This window comes from Condylura cristata, unplaced genomic scaffold (genome assembly GCF_000260355.1).
Source record: "Condylura cristata isolate star-nosed mole 26May11 unplaced genomic scaffold, ConCri1.0 scaffold00013, whole genome shotgun sequence".
In the NCBI taxonomy this organism is placed as follows: domain Eukaryota; kingdom Metazoa; phylum Chordata; class Mammalia; order Eulipotyphla; family Talpidae; genus Condylura; species Condylura cristata.
In genome coordinates, this window is record NW_004567114.1 from 49,318,449 (window position 1) to 49,343,064 (window position 24,616).

At 35.6% G+C, this 24,616-nt stretch overlaps 1 protein-coding gene across 1 annotated transcript in view; it reads right to left on the minus strand.

Annotated features, from left to right (window-relative positions):
• NPAS3 (neuronal PAS domain protein 3) overlaps positions 1 to 24,616 on the minus strand; it is an 821,118-nt gene that overhangs the window by 547,259 nt on the left and 249,243 nt on the right. Inside the window, exon 3 of the mRNA XM_012724628.1 lies at positions 16,822 to 17,066. Coding sequence (XP_012580082.1) covers positions 16,822 to 17,066 — 245 coding nt within the window. The remainder of the gene's footprint in view (positions 1 to 16,821; positions 17,067 to 24,616) is intronic.

Here is a 24,616-nt window from a genome sequence, read left to right on the forward strand (position 1 = left end):
TGGATCCAGGTTCTAGGTGCTGACGGATTTTCTAGGAACTATGTATGTTAGGACTGCGGAATTTAAAATTACACCTCATTCCAACCTTCATGCTATCTCTATAAAAAGTTAAGATACTGGCCTCCCTGGTGGTGCAGCGGGTTAAAGCGCAGCACTGAGAAGCTAAAGCCACTTCAGCCTCAGTTCGATTCCCGCCTGCCCCGGAGGTGACCACATGGCGCAGCAGACCTCTCCTGACCCGCCCGCTGCTCCCCTCAGCAGTGTACTTCGTTGATCTGCCTGTTCTGCTCCCCACTCTGTCTCTGGTGAAGCCTCTCACTGCCCCTGAGCCTCTGGCCTGTACCCCAGTTCTGTATGTGCAAATAAATAAATCTTAAAAAAAAAAAAAAAAAGTTAAGATACTATAGAGAAGATACCAGAAAATTATATTTGATTTTACGTTATTGGTTTAGAAGGTTGACATATAACTCATATTTTTGGTTATCCGAGATTATGTTCAGACAGCATAAATAAAAGTATTCTGTGCTTATTTGGCTTTTGAGTGTTCTGTTTAAAATCCTCTTCCTAAAAGGAAAGTCCTTTATAAGCTTACTTGACATCTAATGGACCAAATTCTCATTAAACATATCCAGCTTTATGTTTATACACAGTAGATTCTCCAACACCAATAGGTATCTACAAGAAAAACTTTGAAATATTCTAATGTTGAAAGTAGAACTTTATCAAATAATTTTCTTAGAAGATAACAATAGTCTACTTTGAAACAGTACCTTACAAAGAATCAATTGCTTACCTATGTGAAAACTGGTGATACTTAAAATCCTGTGTGGCTCAAAATAAGCTCTTGAAAGACCATATTGAGGTCTCTCTTTATACACCCTTTGCCTTTAATAACCCACATTATTTTTCAGACTTCTGAATGGTATCTTCCCTTATGCTCTTGTGAGCATGTACATCAGTCTTACTAGATTATAAATTCTTACGGAGTTCAGTTTTTTCCCCCTCTTTGTATTCCCAAACAACAAAGTGTAGTCTCATGATGTGGTAAGTATTCAAATACATAGAGGATGAATAGTAAAATGAAAATAGAATACTATTATTTTTTTCTAATAGGAAAAAAAACTGACATTCTGAAACCTACTCTAAGATTGTATCTAGAGGCAATATTCTCAGATATGAAATATCAGTAAATTGGTCTGTCATTTCAGATACAGCCTAGTTTTAGAATTATTTTGTCTTTTCTACATCTCAAGGAAATAGTACATAATAATAGTGTATATAATCTACTTTTGTGATCTCTTTAAGCATTAACTTAATGTAACATTCATTTGTCTTAACATTATCATATCACCTATGTTTTTTAAGAAACATTTTGTTATGGGACCTTTTTTCAACAGAACTAAAAAAGAACTACCATATTCTCAGCATCCCCCATTCTGCGTATGTACCCAAAGAATATAAAATCATCAATATGAATACTAATAATTTTTTCAGCCTTATTTGTGAAAGCTAGAATGTGGAAGCAACCTAAATACCCTCTGGTAAGTGACAGATACAGAGGAAGTGGAATATACAGAGAGGAATACTATTCCAGGATCACATGATCACACAAAACCTTGCCATTTTCAGCAAAATGGCAATGAGGAATGAGGGAAGGGCATTATGCAAAGAGAACATTAGAAAGATAAAAGACAAGCATTGGATGATTCACTTATATGGGCAATATAAGGAAATTAAGCAGATAAAGGGACAAAACAAAGCAAGAACTGGCTGACACCTTGGTCACAAAAGTGAAGAGGCAAGAGAGGGCCAGAGGGTAGAGCAGAAATAATGGATAGCAGTGGGAGCTTTCTTCTTTTTATTTTAAGTCATGCTTTGTTGTAGGAATCTGCTATCATTGTCTCTGACTAGAATGCTTTATAGCTTCCTCTCTACTTTGCTACCTCTTTCTCATTCTTCATATTCCTCAGCCTGACTCCTCAGGAGACATCTTCCATGTCTTCCCTATATGAAGCAAGTCTTCCTTTATCTCCCTCTCAGTCGCTCACCTATTTCCTTCACAGCACAGGGCATTCTGAGCAACTAGTTGATGCTTACTGCAAAAGGGCTTACACTTTTGTTAGTCTTTTTACTACTTGGGCTGTAAACTCCATGAACAGAGTTTTAACATGATAGAAAAATAATATCCAATGATCTAAATTTCCCGCTCTATGTCATATGGCATGGAGAGTTTTTTACATGTTAAAACCCAAACGTGCATTTCATTATAAATACTGCCTGCTGACTATATCTTCCTTCTCATGAACATTTTAGAAATATGTTTTTACTAGAAAAGGAAGAAATATGATAAAAATCATTAAAAGAGATCAAAACATGACTTTGGTACTTTCTATGTAAAAAGAAGCCTCCTAATGGAGCCCTGGCATACAGCAGTATAAGACCAGGTGGAGTCTCACATTCAATTCTGTCATTCTTCAGAAAAAAAAAAAAAAAAAAAAAAAACACTGAGATCAAAGAAATGTTACTTGTCTCTAGTCACAAAGACTTTAACTTGGGCATGACAACTTCATTGACTAAGACCAAACTACTGATAAGGCATTCGAAGGACACACAAAAAATGACTAGGATGATTAGTTTCCATTACATTCAGATATTTTGCTGGCTCCATCAGTCTTGTTTACACTGACTGAAATTTTATTATAGGTTGATAGAATTCCCTGCAAGAGGGCATTTCTCTAATACTGCTACAGACATTATATTTAACTTTTCCAGTAGGAAATGTTCAAACAGCAACAACTATAGTTACTCAAAACAAGTTTCCATCTGATTGCCTACCAGATATAAATCACAAAAAATAACACAGCCTGAACAACTTGATACAGTGATAGTTTTTCTGCACTTTCAGGAGCTCAGTGTTCATTGTAAAAAATGGAACACCTTAGGTCAAGTATCAGCTAAGAAAGTGCCACTGCACACTGCAAGTGTTCCTGAGTATGCCCAAAATGAAGATAACCACATACGCATCCCAAGTTTCCTTTCATAATTCTTTGTAATATACTGCATTTTCACATTTTGTTATGTAATCTTCATGTCTCTTTTCAAAATGGAAAATGATAGCAATTTTGCTTTTATGCTAAAATTCTTGTAAAAACCTGGATACTATTCATCTATTTTTATAGAAGAAAGCCAATATTTTAAAGTATTTATATAAAATCCAAACTGTGTACACAGTCTGTTTTCATCATCAGTGCTGATACTCAACACAGCCCTATTTCCAAAACTGTAAAACTGTATGAGTAATGTGGTTTAATTACAAAACATTAAGAAAAAAATTTAAATCTCTCTAGTATTTGGGAAGTTATGACTATAAACTCAGGAATTTCAATTTCTTCCTCCTGCACAGTGTTGTATTCCTCTCTGTGTGCATGCTCTCAACCTAGAGATTGGTCACTCTCACTGGACAAGGGCAGAAAATGACAGTAGCTATTTCCAGTGACCACACTGAGTTCCTTTAGTAACACATTTAGTTTACTAAGATGTGAAAATTACAGTACAGGATTCAGTCACATTTCTTCATGCTTTGTATGCATGGTTTTGGGGATGTATTCAACTAGACTTGCAAATAACTAAGTCATCTTTACCAATCCTACTCATCCTTTTATGAATTAATATTATATTACTGATATTTGACTTACATTTCTTGTTCCAATATGAGTTCTAAACCACCAGTTGAATCAGAAAAAAAAAAAAACAGTAAGTTGTTGGGGAAAATTAAAATTCTTTAACTGAACTGACCTGTTATTTGACTAGTGAAATCAAAATGGCCAGTAGTCCTATATAGACAAAGCTCTATCATATTTCTCTTTAATAAAGATCATTTATTGAGAAGACTACATAGATAGCCCTAGTTTAGATCACTTGCTATATTAAATTGAAAAAGCAGGCAAAAAACAATAAGCCAGACAATGCCGAAGGCTTAAAATGACGTCACACTTAATCTTCCAGCAATATATGCAATGCAGAAAACAATACAAATCCACAGAAACAAAATAAAATATGCAAACCACAACCCTGCCTGCAAAAATGTTTAGTTATGCTGGCCATCATGGTAAATAGATCATATAAAAACACATTTGCTCAGATTTGAGAATAGTAATCATCATCATCATAACAAAATAAAAACCATTTAACCAAACATTGATTGTTATCACAAAACCTTTAAAACAAACACAAGATTCAACCTTTTACAACTGGTAGTATGCTTCATATTATAGTGGATTCTAATGAAGTACCAAAGTCATTAGTAGAAAAGAAATAATAAAGGGCAAAGTGGGGAGAAACAAAATCAACATCAAAAAGACACTTTGAAATATCAATGAAACCAAAAGCTGATTATTTGAAGAAAAACAATAAGACACACACACACACAAACCTCTGGCTAGATCTATAATAAAAAAAAGGATAAAACAAATACAGTCATACATGAAAAAGAAGTTACAATAGATATCTCAGAAATACACAGGATAATTAGGGGCTACTAAAATCATCTTTATTCCAATAAATTGGATAACCTAGAAGAAATGGACATTTTTAAAGAGCAGTCAGTCTTCAGAAAGTAACAGAAAACTTGAATAGCTATATTACAAACAAGGAAACTGATGCAGCAATCAACTCTGAAAAAACAACCAAAGCTCATGGCCAGATGATTTCATCAGTGAGTTCTACCAAACCCTAAACTCATAGATGTGCTATCTCAAACTCATCCTCCAAAAAAGAAGAATAAGGAGTGCTTCCAAACACACTTATGAGACCAGTATTGCTCTGATACCAAAAGCAGATAGACACCAAAAAAAAAAAATAAAAGAAAAAAAAAAGAAAATTATAGGCTAATACAAGTGTGAACACAGATACAAAATTCCTCAACAAATACTTAGCAAACAAAATGCAAGAATACTTTACACTGATCATACATCATGACCAGGTGGGGTGTCCTATGGCTGCCAGGATGGCTCCACATATTCAAGTCAAACAATGCAATTCACCACACCAACAAAAAATAAAAATCATATGGTCATATCAATAAATGTAGAGCAGCATTTCACAAGACTCACAATTTAGCTATGATAAACACACTAAAAGAGGGGTTAGAAGAAGCATGTAAAGGACAAGCATGTGTCAACATGTAAAGGACATTCAGAAACCCATACCAAACATCACATTCAATGAGGAACAATTGAAAGCTTTTCCTGTAAGATCAAAGATAAAGTTGTCCATTTTGACTACTACTAGTCAACATAGTATTGCAAGCCCTAGCTAGAGTGATTAGGCGAGAGAAAAATATGAAAGGAATCCAAATTTGGGAAGAAGTTAAATGATCAATATTAGCAAATGGCGTGATAATACACAAAGAAAATTCTAAAAATTCCACTAAAAATTATGAGAAATAATAAATCAGTACAGACAAGTGGCAGGCTACAAAATCAGTATATAAAATTGGTTATATACCGTGCCCTCCCTGGTGGCACAGCAAGATTACTGTACTGCGAAGCTAAGCCAAGTCCTGGCCGCTTAAGTGAGAGTTCGAATCTGGGCCCCAGAGATGATCCACATGGTGCAGCAGAGCTCTCCTTTCTCACCTGCTGCTCCTCTCAGAAGTGTACTCCGTCCATCTGCCTGTTTTGCTCCCCACTCTGCCTCTGGTGAATCCTCTCCCTGCCCCTACACCTCTACCCCATTACTGTATGCATAAATAAAATCTTTAAAACAAACTGGTTGTGTCCCTATATGCAAACAAGAACTAGGAGATAAAAAAGAACTCCTTTTACAATTTAATAAAAAAAATTAAATACATAGTGATAAACTCAAAGATCTGTATGACAAGAACTATAAGACATTGTTATAAAAAACATGAGACACAAAGAAATGGAAAGGTATTCCCTGCTCATGGATTGGAAGAATAAACAATGTTAGAAAGGTCGTATTACCTGAAGCAAAGTGTAAATTCAATGCAAAATCCCTATCAGTTTCAATGTCGATCTTCAAAGAAAAACAGTAAGCTTTCATGAAATTTATATAGAACCTCAAAAGACCTTGAATAGCTAAAGTAACCTTGCCACCACGAAGGACAAGTGTATCCACAATGCCAAATTTTAAGTCATACTGCAAAGCTATGGTAATCAAATCAGCATCATATTGCAATAAAAAGACACAGAGATCTGAGTAATAGAATTGAAAGTCCAAATAATAAGCTCACACATCGATGGACAGTTAATTTATAGCAAAGGAGCTAGAGTATACAGTGGAGAAAGGAGTCTCTTCAAAAATCATGTTACATACATTTGAAGAGGTATGAACCTATGCTTCTGAATCATATACAATACTGTAAATCAATGCTAATCACTTGATTTTCTAAAAAATCAGAATTTTATATATAAATTTAAAGTATAAAATAAATACATATGCAAAAGTACTCATGCTGGGAAAACTGGACAACCAAATGTAAAAGAGTAACACTAGGCACTTTCTCACACCACATACAAGTATTAACTCAAAATAGAATAAATACTTAGCTGTAGGACAGATGAGTTTGAGGACTTGACCCCAAACAAGGGAAAGAAAGCAAAAATATATACATTGACCATATTATATTAAGAAGCTTCTTTCTGTACAGCAAAACAAAGTATCACTAAAATGAAAAGATCCCCTAAGGAATAGGAGAAAATACTTTCACATCATACATTTTATAAGAGTCTAACATCTACATTAGTTCTATAAAGAATTCATACAACTGAATTAAAAGATGACAAAGAACCCAATCAAAATTGGGCAGAGAAGTTAAACAGACACTTTTCCAGAGAAGACATACAAATGGCCAACAAGCACATGAAAAATGTTCAACTTCACTGATCAGGATAATTCAATTCAAAACTACAATTAGCTACCATCCCATATCTGGAAGAAGAGGCAATATCGAAAAGACCAAAAAAGTGGTCATCAGAGTCTAAAGAAAAAGAAAGCCCCATACACTGCTGGTGGGATGTAGACTAATCCAGTCCTTATGTAAAACAGTCAAGAGGCTTCTCAAAACATTAACAATGGATCTACCATTGGACCTCACAATTCCACTCTTCAGTAGCTACCTGAAGAACGCAAAAACACATCTATGAAGAGAGTAGGCACGCCTATGTTCTCTACGGTGTTATTTAAAATAGCCAACTTATGTAATAACTTGAGTGCCCAATGACAGAGGAGTCAGTTAAGAAGATGTGCATGTATACACAATTGAGCATTATTCAGTTATTTAAAAAATTAAATATTGCCTTTGCAGCAATGTGGATGGAAACAGGATTATGCTGAGTGAAGTGAGTCAGAAAGAGAAGTACAAATACTGGGTGATTTCACTCATATGTGAAAAATAAAGAAACAAAGCAAGGAAGCAAACCAAGTCAGAACAAACCTTGACTGTAGAATTAAGGCTATCAGAAGGGAAGGTTTTGGTATAAGGAACAAAGGAGCAAAGGGATTATTGGTGCTTTGGTGGTGGGTGAGGTGAGTAAAACACATCTGAAGAAGTGTGAATTTACACCACTAAATCATACTGGGCAGTTAGCCAACCTATTACCTCAATAAAAAGTAATTTGATTCTTAAGATGTGCCTCAGATACCTCCAGTTTTAATGCTCTTCATTGGGGTTGGAAAACTATAGCTTAAACATTAAATCTAGACTGACACCTGTTTTTGTATAATCCATAGCCTAAGCATGATTTTTTCCCCAAAGTTTAAAATTAATCCAAAGAGTAACCCATGGTACGTTATAATTAGATTCAGCATCTACAAATAAAGTTTATTGAAATACAGCCATACCATTCAGATACAAATTGTCCATATCTGCTTAGACACTCATAGGAGAGCCAAGGAGTTGTAGCACAGGCTTCATGGCCCACCAAGATTGAATTGCTTACTATCTGGTCCTTTAGAGAAAAAGTTTGGCAACACTGTCAAAACACTGTCAGAATTCTGTAACAAGCCGTTGTCATACACCTTCACTTCTCCCTTTGAGGCAATCCTTGGCCAAGTTTGAACAAATTAACAATGTAGCACCAGCCAAAACTTTTAGTAAAGAAGAGAGCAGAGTATAAAGAGGATGTGCATTTGTAATCAAGTGCTCCTTACTGATGGAAATCAGTCATTTGTAAAGTTTTTAGGAAAATTATATGTGAACAATTTAAACAGTCTTTCTGCCACATACAGGTTAATACTGTAATTGTCAGGTATTCATATTTCTTTTTTTCATTTTAAGTTAATGTTTTTAAGGGCTTTTTAAAAAATATATTTACTTATTCATAGAAGAACTGGGGTATACCCAGAGGTGCAGGGGGTGAAAGGATTCACCAAAGACAGTGGGCAACAGAAAGGCAGATCTACTGAAATACACTGCCAAGGGGAGCAGCAGGTGAGAAAGAAGTCTTCAGAGCCATATGATGGTTAGCTCCCTGACCGGGGATCGAAACCAAGCCTGTGGCAGTCACAGCACATGAGATTTAACCCCTAGGCCACCAGAGAGGCCCATATTCATATTTCTCAAAGGATATAATCATCCAGTGAGAACTCAATCTGACCAGCTGGAAAAGGAGGAAATGGGGACAGAACAAGTTTCCATTTGGGCTGAGATTTGTGTTTCTTCTGTTTCTGACATTAAAGTAACAGTCCAGTTTAAAAAAAAAAAAGCTTTTTAATTTTACTTTGGAATACTTTTAGATTTGTTGAAATTTTGTAGTTAATAAGTACACAGTTCACACATGCCCTTTAACCGGTTTCCCCCTAATTTTAGTACTTAATATCTGTTTAAAAGTGACTCTTACTTAATTTTAACTGCCCAGCCTTTGAATAACCTCAAAATATTCTCTGAATTTGGACGCAGTGGTAACAATTTAAAATGAGCTGGTCCTACACATGAGCCATGTAAGTGCACATAAGTTCATGTATAATGTAAAAGGGGAGAACAGATACTGATGAACAGCTGGTGACATGTGCTAAACATAGTAAGAAAAATGTCTGTTATGAAGGAAAATGTGCTGAACTGTATACCAGAGGCCCAAATTCCAGTTTGAAGTTTGTTACTTTATGTCACAGAATTTCTGTGTATATGTATTTTCTTAGTAATACATATAATAAGGGGATTAAAACAGATAGTCTTTGTGATCATTAAGTCTAAAATTTTGTGGCTCCTCTTTTCCTGCCCAGGGTTGGACCCAGGAAAGCTGTGAAAGTCTGTGGTCAATCAGTATTCAAAACCATATTAGTTTTGCAGGTAGAGGTCACCACATGTTTATTAAGGCACAGCTAAGACTTATGTACTCTATCTAGAAAGCTGTTTCTGAAAATTAAAGCCACAGTACAATTTCAATCATATAAACCAGTCAGAGGTGACTCCTTTGCTATGCCCATGAAATATTGTTATCTGCAGAATACTGAAACTACATATTGTTCTGTGCAAGAGGTGATAGAGCTAACAAAAACATGTTAAGAATTTCAGCCTTAAGGAACAGAGCACATAAACTTGAAAGTTCTAAACAACTGAGTACAATATAGAAAATGTAATGCCACAGAATGCCATGATTAAAAAATTACATTATCAAAAACTGGTAGTCTTCGGACCCTCCTGGTGGCGCAGCGGGTTAAAGCACTGCACTGAGAATCTAAAGCCGCTTCTGCATGAGTTCGATTCCCGCCTGCCCCGGAGGTGACCACATGGTGTGGCAGACCTCTCCTGACCCACCCGCTGCTCCCCTCAGCAGTGTCCTTCGTCGATCTGCCTGTTCTGCTCCCCACTCTGTCTCTGGTGAAGCCTCTCACCGCCCCTGAGCCTCTGGCCTGTACCCCAGTCTGTGTGCATAAATAAATAAATCTTTAAAAAAATAAAAAAAATAATAATAAAAAAAAAACTGGTAGTCTTCTTAAAATAAGTAGGAAATGACCTAGACTCTAAGTATGTTCCCAAAATATTGCCAAGATTAATAAAATCAAAAACATATGATATTATAGATTCATATATTATCTATATCGTGTATTTGGCACTTTTATGGGGATGGTTCCAGGATGGGAAGCAGAGAGAAGGAGGGATCCAATGGATTGCAGTGGAGGATTCAGATTCTCTGGTGGTACGTGTGGTGTGGTAACACATCTGAAGCAGTGTGAACCGATACCTCTGAATCACACAATGTTATGAACCAATGTTACTTCCATCAAAAAATGACACAATAGAAAAAGGAAAGAAATTCATCCACCCATGTAATAGAGGAAAATTTCAAACAACAAAAAGAGGGTTTTATGTGCTGTCTTATTTTCTTCTGATTTTTAAGTATTCATTTATATACATTTTGATCAGAACAGATGAAAGTTTCTAAGAAGGAACTATTAAATTTTTGAAACTTTAACACCAGTGAGACACAACTGCTTCATGTACATGGAAATTAGATAAAAGGAAAGGACAATAAAAATACTAGCAGGATATGAAAAGTTAGAGCAGAAATCTTTTGCAGTAATTCATAAATAACTTCAAGTAACACAATGGCTCCAGGAAAGGCTAGTTTGAGAAAAACAATTTCTAAATCCTTTGTAAGGAATTGGAATATTTTGGATTAGAGCACCAGTAATCATCCACACCAGAATTACAGGCAAAAAGCAAATCTAAATGATTACAGAGATCTGGAAAGTAGAGTTTTCATGTTGGTCCAATTTATTAGATGTACAGATATCATAATATAATGCTATCTACCTGAAACCTACATAATGATATAAAATAATGTTACTTCAATGACAATTAAAAAAAGGGCTTTATTACACAGGTCACTTGAGTAATAAAATTAAATGCACATTTAATGTACATTTAATATTTTACTTTTTACTTTTAATGAAGTATTATTGCTTCACATCCTTGTTAGCATTTTGACAAAAATTGTACATTGAATTTTACCAAAAGCCCTGTTCCTTCCTTCTCTTTCTTCCTCCCTTTCTCTCAAGAAATCCAAAACAAGGAAAAGGGCATTCCAGTCAAGTCAAGGTATAACTGTCTAGCGATTGGGGTTTTTTATCACCCCAGAAAAGAGATGACATGGAAAGAAGGACAAGCTGATGAATCCTAATATAGAATGCAAATCATTACACACATTTCACACACACACAGGCTCATTTGTTCACATTTCCAGAAGTCCATAAAAATTTCACTCACCCCTCTTATACCATTGAGATATTAAAAAAAAAAAAAAAACCTTCTCCCAAATATCTATTCCCCCCTAGCAGGGAGAAGACCTGAACTAAACAGCCATACAGTCAGGAATGCAGCAAGAAGCAGAACCCCTTACCCTGCCCCCCCCCCAGCTCTGCCAAAACCCAGACCAGTTGGCACCCCGTGAGCAAGGTGCATTTCATGTTATATTTTAGGGATGGTGTGATTTCTTGTTGCCCTGTCAATACACATATTGGTTTCCCTGACTAGTCACCTATTGTCAGTCTTCATGACACAAATATGCTTTCTTTGAGTCAATGTTTAGAACTGAGGATATTTCTGACTGTTCGGTGCTACCAGATGCATGGAATTGATAGTGTCTAGTCCAACTTTGCACAGAGCCAGAAACCAGCTTTCCAATACTCCTTCCAATACTCTTCACCCTGAAAGTGGACTAGCACACCCTTTGTAGATATCAAAGTTTCTTCCTGATAACATGTGCAAGTTCACAGAATAGACTCAGAAACTGACGGCCATTTTGGGGCCCACATTTGCCAGAAAGCCCTTCCCATCCAGTGTCACAATGATGACCCTGGGCAAGTGTGGTGATGTAAGCATTGCCTATCCTACCACGATGTAAAACTAAAAGTGAAAGTCTAGTTCCTTCAAAGTCATAAATTCACTAAAATTATGTAAAAAAAGATCTCAGCATTTAATTTAAAAGCCTTCCGGAAGCATAACTAAGAAACTTCAATTATATCACATTATATATCCATATGCCAGTAAAACCTGGCACTTACTATCAGAGTAAACAGGAACGAACATTCGCAGCACAGCTGATGGGTGCTTCCATTTCCATTTGGTGCCATCACTGACTATGCATTGAAGCAAATGGAAATCAGAACAGGGTATCAGGCCTGCAGTCCACTGGGAAGGAGGTGAGATCAAGAACCCAGTTTCTGTCTTTTATCCTCTCTCCTAGTCTTACAGGAAGCTCTTATTCAGAACCAAGGGTTTAGATCAGGTTCTATCAATTGGCCATAGAAAAAGAAATACAGAATACGGTAGACTGGTGTACATGCCATGAGCTGATTCTATGAATTTTCATTATACATGTTACTTTTTTCATAATGAGGAACATGACATTTGACCCCAGACATAAATGTCACTTGGTAGAAGTAAATGTGTGTCAGCACACAGTAAAATGCCAGAACAGGAATCTGAGGACCTTTGAGCTACTAGACCAAGGAGACCTATCACTCATTCTTGGAATCTCGACCTTCTATGGAAACAACCATTTTATAAAATGCTAAGTTCTGGGACTAAGCCTCATTGTATTGTTCATTGTTACTCTGAGGGTGTTCCTACATTCTGTTACCTAACATGGCTATTTTAAATGAATCCATTAAACATCATTGCTTAAGTAACAGTCTGGTTGTTGGCTAAGGATAAATCACATGTCACTTTAACACAGACCTAGAAGGCTCTTCCTCTCAAAGACATCCACCACTTATTTCACCATAGATGCCTGACAAAGTGACGGAAATGTTATGAAAAAAAATAAGTTCTTCTGTGTTCAAGTCAACTTTATCAGCCGTCTTCCATATTTTTCAATTATTTCCTTCTAAAGGCTAAAAATGTTTTATATTTCACATATTTTAGTATCATGGCCACTGCACATGTAAGCAAATGGTTGCTTGAAAGCTTCTATGTTTAAATTGAAATAAACCTTATGCTTACAGTGGTAAATATCCCTGGATTAATAGAGTTGCAGCAGATACACTGCAAAATTGACTGAAGTCTGTTAGATTAGAAAGACAGAAAATTTATCTAGTTTTAGCAAATGTCAAATCAGCAGCTATTGCTTTTAAGATTAATAAAAGATATAATGGTTTCCAGATAGCCTCTAAATAGAGATTACTATGAATGGAGAAGTGATTTACCAACAGTCACCACAATGAGATTTCTTTAAAGGTTACAATCATCAGTTATTTAGCTGAAACACTGCTGAGAATGCCTGGTCATTTCTTGAATAATGCATAATGTTCATTGTAGATTTGATCTGTATTATAACAATGCAGATATTTCTAAAATAATAGGGAAAACTATCCGTTACCTTCCAATTGCTTAACATATCATTTCCATGAAGTAATTGACTCAGGACATATTACACACTGTCACCTGAGTGTTCTTTCTGCAAGCATAACTTGTAATAATCTGTACACAATAAGCATCACAAAACAAACTCATCAACCTTTATAGACTTTTAAGAAAAGATGTGATGAATACAGGGCAGAGTAAAGGGCCTTTCTGAAGCAGTAAATTAAAATGATTAAATTTCTATATAGTTGTGTGGGACAAATTTAAATGTAAGCTTTGAAATTTAATTATTAGCATGAACAACTCATCACATTAAAAAAAATGTTGCCTACATCGTGTAAGTACTTTTCATGTAAATTTCCATATGCCTTTAGGTTTATTCAAGAGACTGCTTGGGAGCACAAAGTATAATGTCTATCGTTTTATTGTTGGATTATGAACTGTACTTCACTTGATGCTGCAGGCTATTTATATAAGCTTGTTTATCCATATGAACTTCTTCAAGGGCACAACATAGAAGACCTTAATAAATTAAAATGAATTTCTTTTGATGCTGTTGTTTCATGAATGTTTGATCAGAATGAGTAGCAGGTTTGCATTAAATAACTAGAGTAAGGAAATAAAATATACTTACTCTCTAGAGCAAACCCAGCTTACAAAAAGGACCCAGTGCATCTCTAGCACCTTTTTAAGAGGCAGAGTAAATAGCATAGAGGCCTGTGCTTACATCGTTAGTTCTAGTCTATCACGTTTATGAGTGGTGGGAGTATACCTGTATTGACTTGGATGCCCTGCCATAATCTGGATGGAATTTTTTAAATTGTAAAATCTGTTATCTCCTTCTAGACTCTGGGTATATGTCCCAACCTCCCTATTTTTCTCATTGACATCACCATGTTCTCCCACAGACTTCAATACCCATGAGTGCAGAGGCCATATTTTAGCTTTAATATCCACCTTTATCAGGATAAGTATAGAATTGGGTTGATGGAAGGTAACAAAGTAAAAATGAATTATTAGTCACAACCTAAAGCTCAGAGAATTTTCACCTGGGATGCTGGATGATGGTGATGATAAAAATTAAGTATCATCATTAGAAATGACATGCAATAGGCCCTGCCTGGTGGTGCAATGGGTTAAAGCACCGCATTATGAAGTGCTACAAAGCCACTTCAGCAAGCGCTCAATCCCTGCCTGGGAGGTGACCCACATGGCACAGCAGAACTCTCCTGACACACCCACTGCTCCCCTCAGCAGTGTACTTCATCAGTCAGCCTGTTTTGCTCCCCACTCTGTCTCTGATCAATCCTCTCACCACCCCTGCACCTCTACCCTGTACCCCAGTTCTGTATGAATAAATACATGAATCTTAAAAAAAAAAAAAGAAAGAAAGAAAGAAAGAAATGGCATGTGGTATGAGACATAAAGGAGGAGACCATAATAACAGATTCTAGTTTCAGGCCAGCTAACACTCAACTGTAAACTCTTTAAACATCATTATCCTCAGTGTTGCATGAAGGCACTGTCTTTATGATTGCAATTCTGTACCTCTAAAAGGTCATGTTCTAGAAGTAAGCAGAACTAGCACAACAAAGAAACAGAGTTTTCTGCTTTGGAAGCGACTGCTACCAAGAAAGCTTATAAACTGAAAACTTTGTTAAAGAAAAAAATTGGAAGAAATTTATGCTTAATCAATTTAATACAAATCCATCCCCTCAGCCAATGTACAAATTTAATAAATAATAATTTTCACACTTTGATTTCTAACCCAATGTATTCATCCTTTCATCCTGCAATGTTCAGAATAAACATGAAAATAGCCCACTGAATAAACTATGTACACAATGGATATTTACTTGGATTATAACTATACCTTTAGTCTGTTGCTTGGGAAAATTCCCTACCAACTTTAACATCTGAGGAATATGGTCTGGGGCATTGCCAATCTGATGTCTACATTCTTAAGGGCAGAGGATAGTGAAAGAACAGTTTGACTGGGCTTAGGGTTACTTGTACTGGACATATAATAAGGTATTATAAGGACATCCTGCTCCTGAAAGCTACCTCTGATGGATGTTTTTTCTCAACCTTTGAATGTCATTCTCACACTCTAGAGCAGGAGACAGTGAACTATGGCTTGCAGGCCAAATCTGGTACAGCTGCCTGTTTATAAGTGCAGTTTTATTACCACACAGTCACATGCTGCTGTTTATTACATATTACCTATGGCTGATTTCATGCTACAACGGCAGAGCTGAATGGACCCCCCTAAAATACTTCCTCTGTGACTTTTACAGGACATGTTTGTCAAAAATGCCCATCAAAAATGTTTACTTACTGCTTTACATGAAACAAGAACCTGCTACAATATAAATTCTAATTTGCTGCCTCTTACAAAGCATAGGAAACACAATCTCTAAGTGAAGAGGCAGGGAGATGAATATTGGCACATGCCTGTACATACATGTGTTATTTCTTAGCACAGAATTATAAATAATCATGACTTTTCACCCTTCATTTTAATTTGAACCCTGTAAGAAGTGTCAGCTGCCCACTAGTACCCTTTCCTAAAAGAGCAAAAAGTACAAGGATTTCTCCAAAGGTAGCTGTCAAGGGGCAATCACATCATCAAAAAATCCTGATTCTATCCCTCACGTGGCTGTTGTCTATAATTCCATTAAATGCTGAGTTTTATTACAGGTTCATTAAGGCTTCAGATTTAAGTTAGAGCACAAAAAAGCTAGAGATTCCTTAAGTCCCATGTTTTGAAAAACACACCACCAAAAATAGAGATTCATGGCTAATACCACATATATATATATATATATATATATGTATACAAATACATATACTAAAGTGTTGTAAGTTGTTAGGAATTTCAATAATATGCAAGGAAGTTCCTCTCTATCAGAGTAAAGAAGGCCTAAAAATTTAAAATAACAAGTTTTGGGTAATTGCATCAGGATTTGAAGCACAAACATATGTTTGTATTTAAAACTTTATGTAAAGAAACTAGAAAAAACACGGAACATGGATTGACCTTTTTATTAGTCAATAAATCATTACTTAAAATGCCTGCTAGTTGGGCTCAGTTCCCTTCTTCTATTTAGTACCAAAGACAGAAAGTATTAGTTCCATCCTTTAAATAACATTACTAGGCTTCACCCTTCAGTAAAAACTTGCACGTAGCAACCTAATATAAATTAAACCCAAGATGCATTTTCATAGGAGTCATTCCATTCTCATTTCTCTGAAATCATATCTAAAATGTTAGAATATTTAAAACTGACAGACGTTTTGAAAATAAAATAGAAATAAGAGGTTTATTTCACCTTCACATGGTGTCTTTCTCATGCAGAGTTCAGATTTCCACAATTGTATCCCTTTAAAGGATTTGATATGCAGGAAGAGAAGAGAGGATGATGGTCAACATTTCATGTTAGAGACACCTGAAGACCACCACATTCCATCATGAACAGTGGCTGTAAACTTACCTTTAACTGATGTGTTGGGCGGAGGAGCTTCCATCCGCAAGTTCCACGGAGGGTCTCCCTGGTTAGCAAAGTCCCTCATTTTCAGATAGCTAATTGTAAGTCGAATGATGGACGCTTTGTCAAGCTGGCTAGTGATGGCTGCAGGAAGAGGCAACAACTTGGCCAATTCATAGAACTCAAAATTTTCTTTTCCCCGGCGGGAGCGAGCAGCATCTCGAGATTTCTCCTTTCTCAAAGCTTGTAAACTGAAATCAAAAGAGTGAAAGGGTGTTGTGTTAGAACACATGATCCTGTCACTAGGCAGAAACAGCTTTTGTTTTAATTTCTCCTGCCCTCACCATGCCCCAGCCAAAAAAAAAAATCAACCAAAATCATTACCATTCCATGGCCACTGTAAAATGAGTTCCAGAAAATGTCCATTAAAACCATAAATTCTAGGGCCCTCCCTGGTGGCACGGCAGGTGAAAGCACAGCACTAAGAAGTGAAAGCCACTTCAGCAAGCATTCGATCCCTGCCCTGGAGGTGACCCACATGGCACAGCAGACCTCCTGACAGCCCACTGCTCCCCTCAGCAGTAAACTTGGTCAGTCGGCCTGTTCTGCTCCCCACTGTCTCTGGTGAATCCTCTCACTGCCCCTGCACCTCTGGCCTGAACCCCAGTTCTGTATGCATAAATAAATCTTTTTTAAAAAACCATAAATTCTATCTCTGGACTTAAATGTCATAAACGCAAGTGCAATATGTAAAAATAGTTTGCTTGTTAGGTTTGATTCCCTCCAAGTATCACGCATGAAGATCTATATTTGCTATTTCTAGGATATGACAAAAGTCCAATGACATGACAGGTGATGCTTGATGTTAAATTGCCACATGCAATTTAAAACTGGGGGGTTTATATTCGCATGTCTCCTTTCAAACTAATTAGTCTACTCATTTAATGTATCACTGTGGGATTTTAGACCATTCAAAGAACATACTTTTGAAATTCTAAGTCAATTACCATTTCTAGGAACAAAATACAAACACGAATTCAGAATTAACAAATAAAATGCTCACGTGCTTCCAGCCTTTCACAGCAAACATGACCTCCAGTCAGATAAAGAAAACAACCCACAGAAAATGACGATTTCACTGTCACTTTATAAATGTGCTAGAAATCACTTGATACGAGAACACTTTATTAATGGACATACATTAGTTGATAGATAAATTCTTTAAGGTACAAGGAAATAAAGCACAATTCACAAAATAGTTAAACTTTAAGATAACGTAAATTTAATGTTGAAAAATAAAGTCCTATATTGGGTTATAAAAATTTATAAACATTATAGACATATTACTTCACAGAAAAGGCAACAGGTGGGATCCAGCATTTCCTTTAACTATTCATGTGCATTTCTGTTTGAAGTTTGCTCACACTGCTGAGGGCAGGATCTGGCACAACTGAAGTTGTGCTTGAGCATCTGACAGGAGAATTCCACCTGCTCTGAATTGGTCTGTTTTAGGTCCAATGAGAAATACATTCAAAACCAGACTCTGGTTAGTAATTGGGCAATGTTTACAGTATCAATATACTATCAAAATCATTTTAAGTATCCATTTTATTGAACTCTGAAGGCATTTTTTATCTCTGAATCTAACGTTCTGATTTACCATTATGTAATAACCAAAGAGAAACAGGGAAGAAAATCAGACCAGATTCTCAGATCAAAATGAGTTCAGGATAGTGGCTCCAATCTCAACCAGCAGACTATGTACAATAAAGTGCCTTTATTGTTATTATGTACATTATAACATACCTGCTATTGTCCATACCTTATTATCAGTCACCAAATATCTTGTTGAATATTTATGTAATTTAAGTAATGCCATATGCTCTGGTCAAATACTTGCTAAGCTGATACCCAATCAGTATCATATTCATTCTATTAATAAAGTAGTCTAAGCCCTCCCTGGTGGCACAGTGGGTTAAAGCACAGCACTAAACCACTTCCACATAAGTTCAATCCTCGCCTGCCTCGGAGGTGACCACATGGCGCAGCAGACCTCTCCTGACCCGCCTGCTGCTCCCCTTAGCAGTGTACTTTGTCAATCATCTTGTTCTGCTCCCCACTCTGTCTCTGGTGAATCCTCTCGCCACCCCTGCATGTCTGGCCTTTACCCCAGTTCTGTATGCAAACATAAATAAATCTTTAAAAAAAGAAAATAGTCTAAATTAGTTCATCAACTCATTTCTCAGGAATGAGAAAGGAATGCTATCTAGAGTAACAGCTGACTCAGGTAACAGACCTTTGACTCTTGATATCTCAAGTGATAACCTCAAGCAGAAACATCACTAATTTACAAGGAAAATACATGCTATGCCATTTATTTTTCAGAAACTTGGCTGGCATCTGTTCGTTTTTATAAATGTTCAATTTTGGCTTTTTGAAAACTATGAAAGCAAAATGATATATGCCTTAAACTCTGACAAAGTGTAAGTGTAACCAGGATCCAGGCTAACTTCTTATTAAAGAAAGATTCCTATCCCTCTCTTTATATAGGAAAAAAAAAACTAACACAATAAGTCAACTATGCCAAAAGAACTAGGTTCTTTGACATTGACATATTTTCTTTTTCACTTGTAGAGTGTAGTGGTTCAAGTTCAGTGCTTTATTCATTTTGTGTTCTTGTAATTAAATACTAATCCAAAAGGTAGGCTGAATTTGCTGTGTGTGGGGGGGGGAGTGAGTAGTATTTCAGGGGGCTATCCATTAAATGACCATCATAGAGCCAGAGCAGGGGATACAAACTCAAGAGCTTGCAGTAATAAGGCATGTCAATGAGCAAAGACCTGAGCATGCTGTGGGCAAACAGAGGACAATGTCCAGGCAGAGAAATATTTAGTGTCATTTCAGTTGACTGCTACTTAGTGAAGGCATGCCGCCATCTCCAGATTTCTGCTATTGTAATTCCTAGAAAATAAAATCTGAGTTTTACATGGACTTTCCCAATTTTACAATGTCAACTACTTTAAGTTTTTAAATCTCATGCACGTCAAATAAAACATATCATTTGGTGAAAAATGGAGCCGAGAGCTATTTTACCATTGAATAATAATTTAGGAGGCTGACTTTCAAGATAGCTGTATATGGGTGTTATATGTAGTTTTCTTTACTTAGGTCACTCATAAATGAGCCCGTGTTACCAATGTAGCTACTATTCATATAGGAACTTATCATTCAACTGAAGTAGAATATTATGTAGTTATTCTGAAATTGATATTAATGGATAGATTTTTCAATAATCCAAGGGGAAAAAAAGCATTTTACAGAGAGGCAAAGTTCAAGAATATAGTGAATGACCTGATTAAGTCCTAAGATCTCAGGGAACTGACTTCTTGCACCTGCTCACAAAAGGCGGAGTATGAGACACTAATGCCTTTGGATTTCAATAGTGACACTAAGCAGGACTTTTAGGTGCTCCATTCTCATTCCCTCCTTGTTTTGTTCTTTTCTATGCCCTTCTCCCATTAGCAAAGTATATCACATACTGTTATCCTACTGGAGCAATCTTCTTGGCCATAACCCTAATAACAAAGGGTTTCCATGATGTCTACATTACATCACTGTACAGACACTAAACTTCAGAAGATGAGGAATCATAGTACTGTGTCTTTAATAAGCAGGAACTGGTTTTGAGAGCAACAGCAATAAAATATAGTCAAAGTATTTTAAAGGTTGTAAAGATACTGATACAATAGCTGAAATTGAAGACCTCAAAACAATGATACATTTTGGATTAATGTTTTGCCTGCTTTTGTGAAGTAGAGCCTGGTTATAAGCAATTCTCAAATTGAATTAAAGATGACATTAAGACCTAAAATAAACTATGTATTTTTACATTCTGTTCTATTACAAATAAAAAATAGGACTGTATTTCTAGAAAGAATGAATGGATTCGTTGTATTATGGTGATGATCTCTGCCATCTAAAATAGGAGGCATACATACACAATGGAATATTACTCAGCAATCAAAAAATAAACTCATGCCATTCACAGCACCATGGATGCAGTTGGAAGGGATCATACTCAGTGAACTAAGCCTGGAAAGAAAAGAAAAATACCTAATGTTTTCACTTATAGAACTAATGTAGGGGCCCAAATAAGGGACTGGGGGGGCAGGAAATAGTAATTATAACAAAGTAAAAAATCTAAATTAACATGCAACTCTAAACCAGAGACATTCTTAAGGGGGGGTGGGAAGGAAACAGGATTAAAACAGGTGGGAGAAGCACAAGGGTCTATGATGATGATACACAGATGAATTGGTGGTGGGAACTCCTTGGGGACCATATACAAGTAGATAAGGCTTACATTGTATCAGAATTAAGAATAATATAAAAAAACATGAAGTTAAAACACAAAGACATACAATAAAAATAAAATAAAATATGGGGAAACCTCATATTCACAATATGTAACTCCCTAAGCCCAACTTCCCACTATTTTAATGCCCTTCCACTTACACGCTAGAAGGGACTTCTAGAGACTTTTCATCAATCTTCAGCAAATCCATAGTTCAGTTATTTGATTACTATATCACCATTCTAACCAGTGATTACCATTTCCTAAATTGTACTAAAAGAATGAAGTTGATAATCATTTCAAAATAGACACATACAAAGTTGTTTTTACATATATGTATGTTCTGGGGAGATAGTAAGTGGTTTCCAGATTGTGCAATGGGATCCATCATCCCAACCATAGGATAATGATCTCATATAATTTGCTTTTTAAAAGGCTTATAAAGCTGAATTTTCCTCTCTGTCACTGACCATGCTAGAATTAATTTATCAACAATTTTCTTACTTTAGTAGTTATCATAGTATTAGTATTTAATATTTAGCATAATGTTAAGCATTTCTACTCAAAATGTGTGACATTTTTATAAGTTTCTAAAGTAGTTTTTTTAAGTATAGATACCATTTAAAAATTATTAGTATTACTTAAAGGATAATGCTTTGTTGAATGAATTTTTTTTTATCTTTTCATGTATTATAATTTCCTATGTTAAACTGTATTCTTTGTGGAAACAACCTTAGGTCATTTTCAGGCACTGTGATCATGAGCAACAAAGTTGAGCATCAATTCTGTCATTTTATGACATGAGGATGACAAGGCATGATTTGGCAAATCTCATGGAATGCTGCCGTGAATAATATGATAATTCCCATGGCAATATATTATAAAGTATAAAGCAGTAAACTCTTTCAACATCTTGATTTTAACAATTAAAGAGTTCATAAATTCTAAATATGGTAGAGTTCACTTCTGCGTTTTACAGCACATAGGAATTTAAAAAGTTATGAAGACTTTAAAAATGCCCAAAATATAGTCAATTTAGCTATGAACTTTTTCAGAACCATAGGAATTAGGAATGCAGTTTCTAGGCCAGACTTAGGTATTCACATAATCACAGCTTCCAGGTAGGCAAACTTACACAGGGTTTCAGCCTTTTAGGACTCCTCACCAGGAAAGTGGGTATTATAGTATTAACTACTTCATAACATTCTTCAAAGAAGTAATTGAACTAACATACATCAATTGCTATATGTCTGTTATATTTTAATCAGTATAAATGCATTACCATTCGATATAATAATGAAAAAATTTACTTAAAAAAACTCAATCTACATACCATATCTGATTACCTACTGGTTTTCTATAAATCTTAATTTTCTTTACCGAAAGTTTCTCTTCTTCTACCTTTTGTTTATACTTTCACTAGCTTTTGCTTTCCTCCTCAACCTCTAAAACTTTTTTCTGTACTACCACTTTTGATATTTACTTTAGTAAATTTAATTCCCACCTAATTACAATATAAAACCAAGTGAAATAAAAATCAAAGGCCCACTCTCTGCTAGCAACAACCCTAAAGCTCTCATTCATTATATTCCATGTTCTCCAAAAAAATTTCTTATCACTTTAAGTTTTGGCTGATGCCTCTTTCAGTGTGTCCTCCCTACAAGCAGTGAGTACAGTATTGTGGATTCAGACAGCTTAGGTGTAAATCCTGATTCTATAACCTACAAATTACATAAATGCAAATAAGTTATTTTGCTTCAGACTCTTTCCCTTAATTTTGAAATGGGATAATGCTACTGTCTACTTCATAAAGTTTTTTCTGGTACTCAATTAAATGTGTTAACTTTTACAAGGCTTCCTGATATACAGTGGTATTATATGTGTTCAATGAAAACCTAAGTTCATTCACAGATTGTTCTATTCCTTGAGGTTCCCAATAGTCATTTATACTGTATACTCTGTTCTCACAAATATTTCTCGTCACTAGCCCTGACATCAAACATTGCATTCTTAAGTGAAATAAAACTGCTTTATTGCAGAGATATTGATTTTTCATTATAGTACTCTATCTAAATACTCGTATAACAAAGGTGTACTTGATTCATAATTTGAACTGCATGATTTGAAATATATATCATTAATGGAAGAATAAAAGTTTATAAATAAATGGTTTATATTTGGAAATAATAAATGACCTTTTATTCACTAAAGTATAGAAATCACATTCAAATACAAAAGAAGGCATTTTGTTTATGCACACACACACATATATATATAAACAAATGTTAAGGGAGTGGTTTACTCAAAAAGACTGCAAAAACTATGAAATACTCCACAATTGCATTGATTATTATTTGTCAGGCTTTATGAAATTTCTAGCAGGAAGGCTAACTTTCAAAATATTCTCCCAAAACATCATAAATCCAAAAGATCTCCTGGATCAAGGCAACCTCCATGTCCAGGACCATGGAGAGCGCACACAGCCCATCTGGTGTAAAAATGGAGAGGTACATCTTTACTAAATGCTTTCGCCTGATCCGGACACATCAAAAGATGAAATTCCACTCAAGTCAGAACTGAGCAAAAGAAAACCATGCCCCTAAATGTGAAAAGGTGCTATGAAACTGACTCAAGATTTTAAATCTATGTGAAGCTGCCATGGAGCTAGAATTGAGTGTTGATTGTATATCTGGCCACTTGTGCACGGTGGAAAAAAGAAAAAAAAAAAACAAACAGATAACTTTGGACTTGATGACTCTTTAAATTAAAAGAGATAGGTTATCCTTTGTGGCTGCTCAATTTTAGCTTTGCAAAATTGATTACTTTGGTTTCTGACTTCACAGAAATGGTTATAATAATTATGGAAATAATAAAGCTGGAGAGCTACAGAGGATAACAAAGAGCACAAATAATAAAAGTCACAGAGTAGGCTAAATCAAATGTTACTTCCTCTCCAATGACTTTCACATAACCATATTTTTAATTTTTTAATTTGTAATTAGGCTTGTGGAACAACTTCTGATATTAATAATATCAATAGATACACACTATCTCTGCATGGATAGCCTCTCATGTAAAGCCTCTGTTTTAACACCTTCATGTAAACTTTTAGAATACAATAACCAGTCTATAGAAAGGAACCCGGCAGGTTCTGGTCATTAAACTGTAGGAAAACAAAAAAGAGGGTCAAAACCACTTTAAATTTTACCTTTTTAAAATACTTCTAAGGAGTCAGTCAAACAAGTTTTTATGGATTTTCAAACTTGTTTTGCTTAGGAGGACCCAGAACTACAGACTTGCACTATTTATCAATTAATCTGGCATGAAGCCTCAAAGGAAGAAGGTCGACCTGTATTAAAAATGCAGCCATCAAAAATTCATCAAAGACTTCAGCATTTTAACTCATGAACCTTTGAACACCTGCATACTTGTCAGATCTCTGGTCAT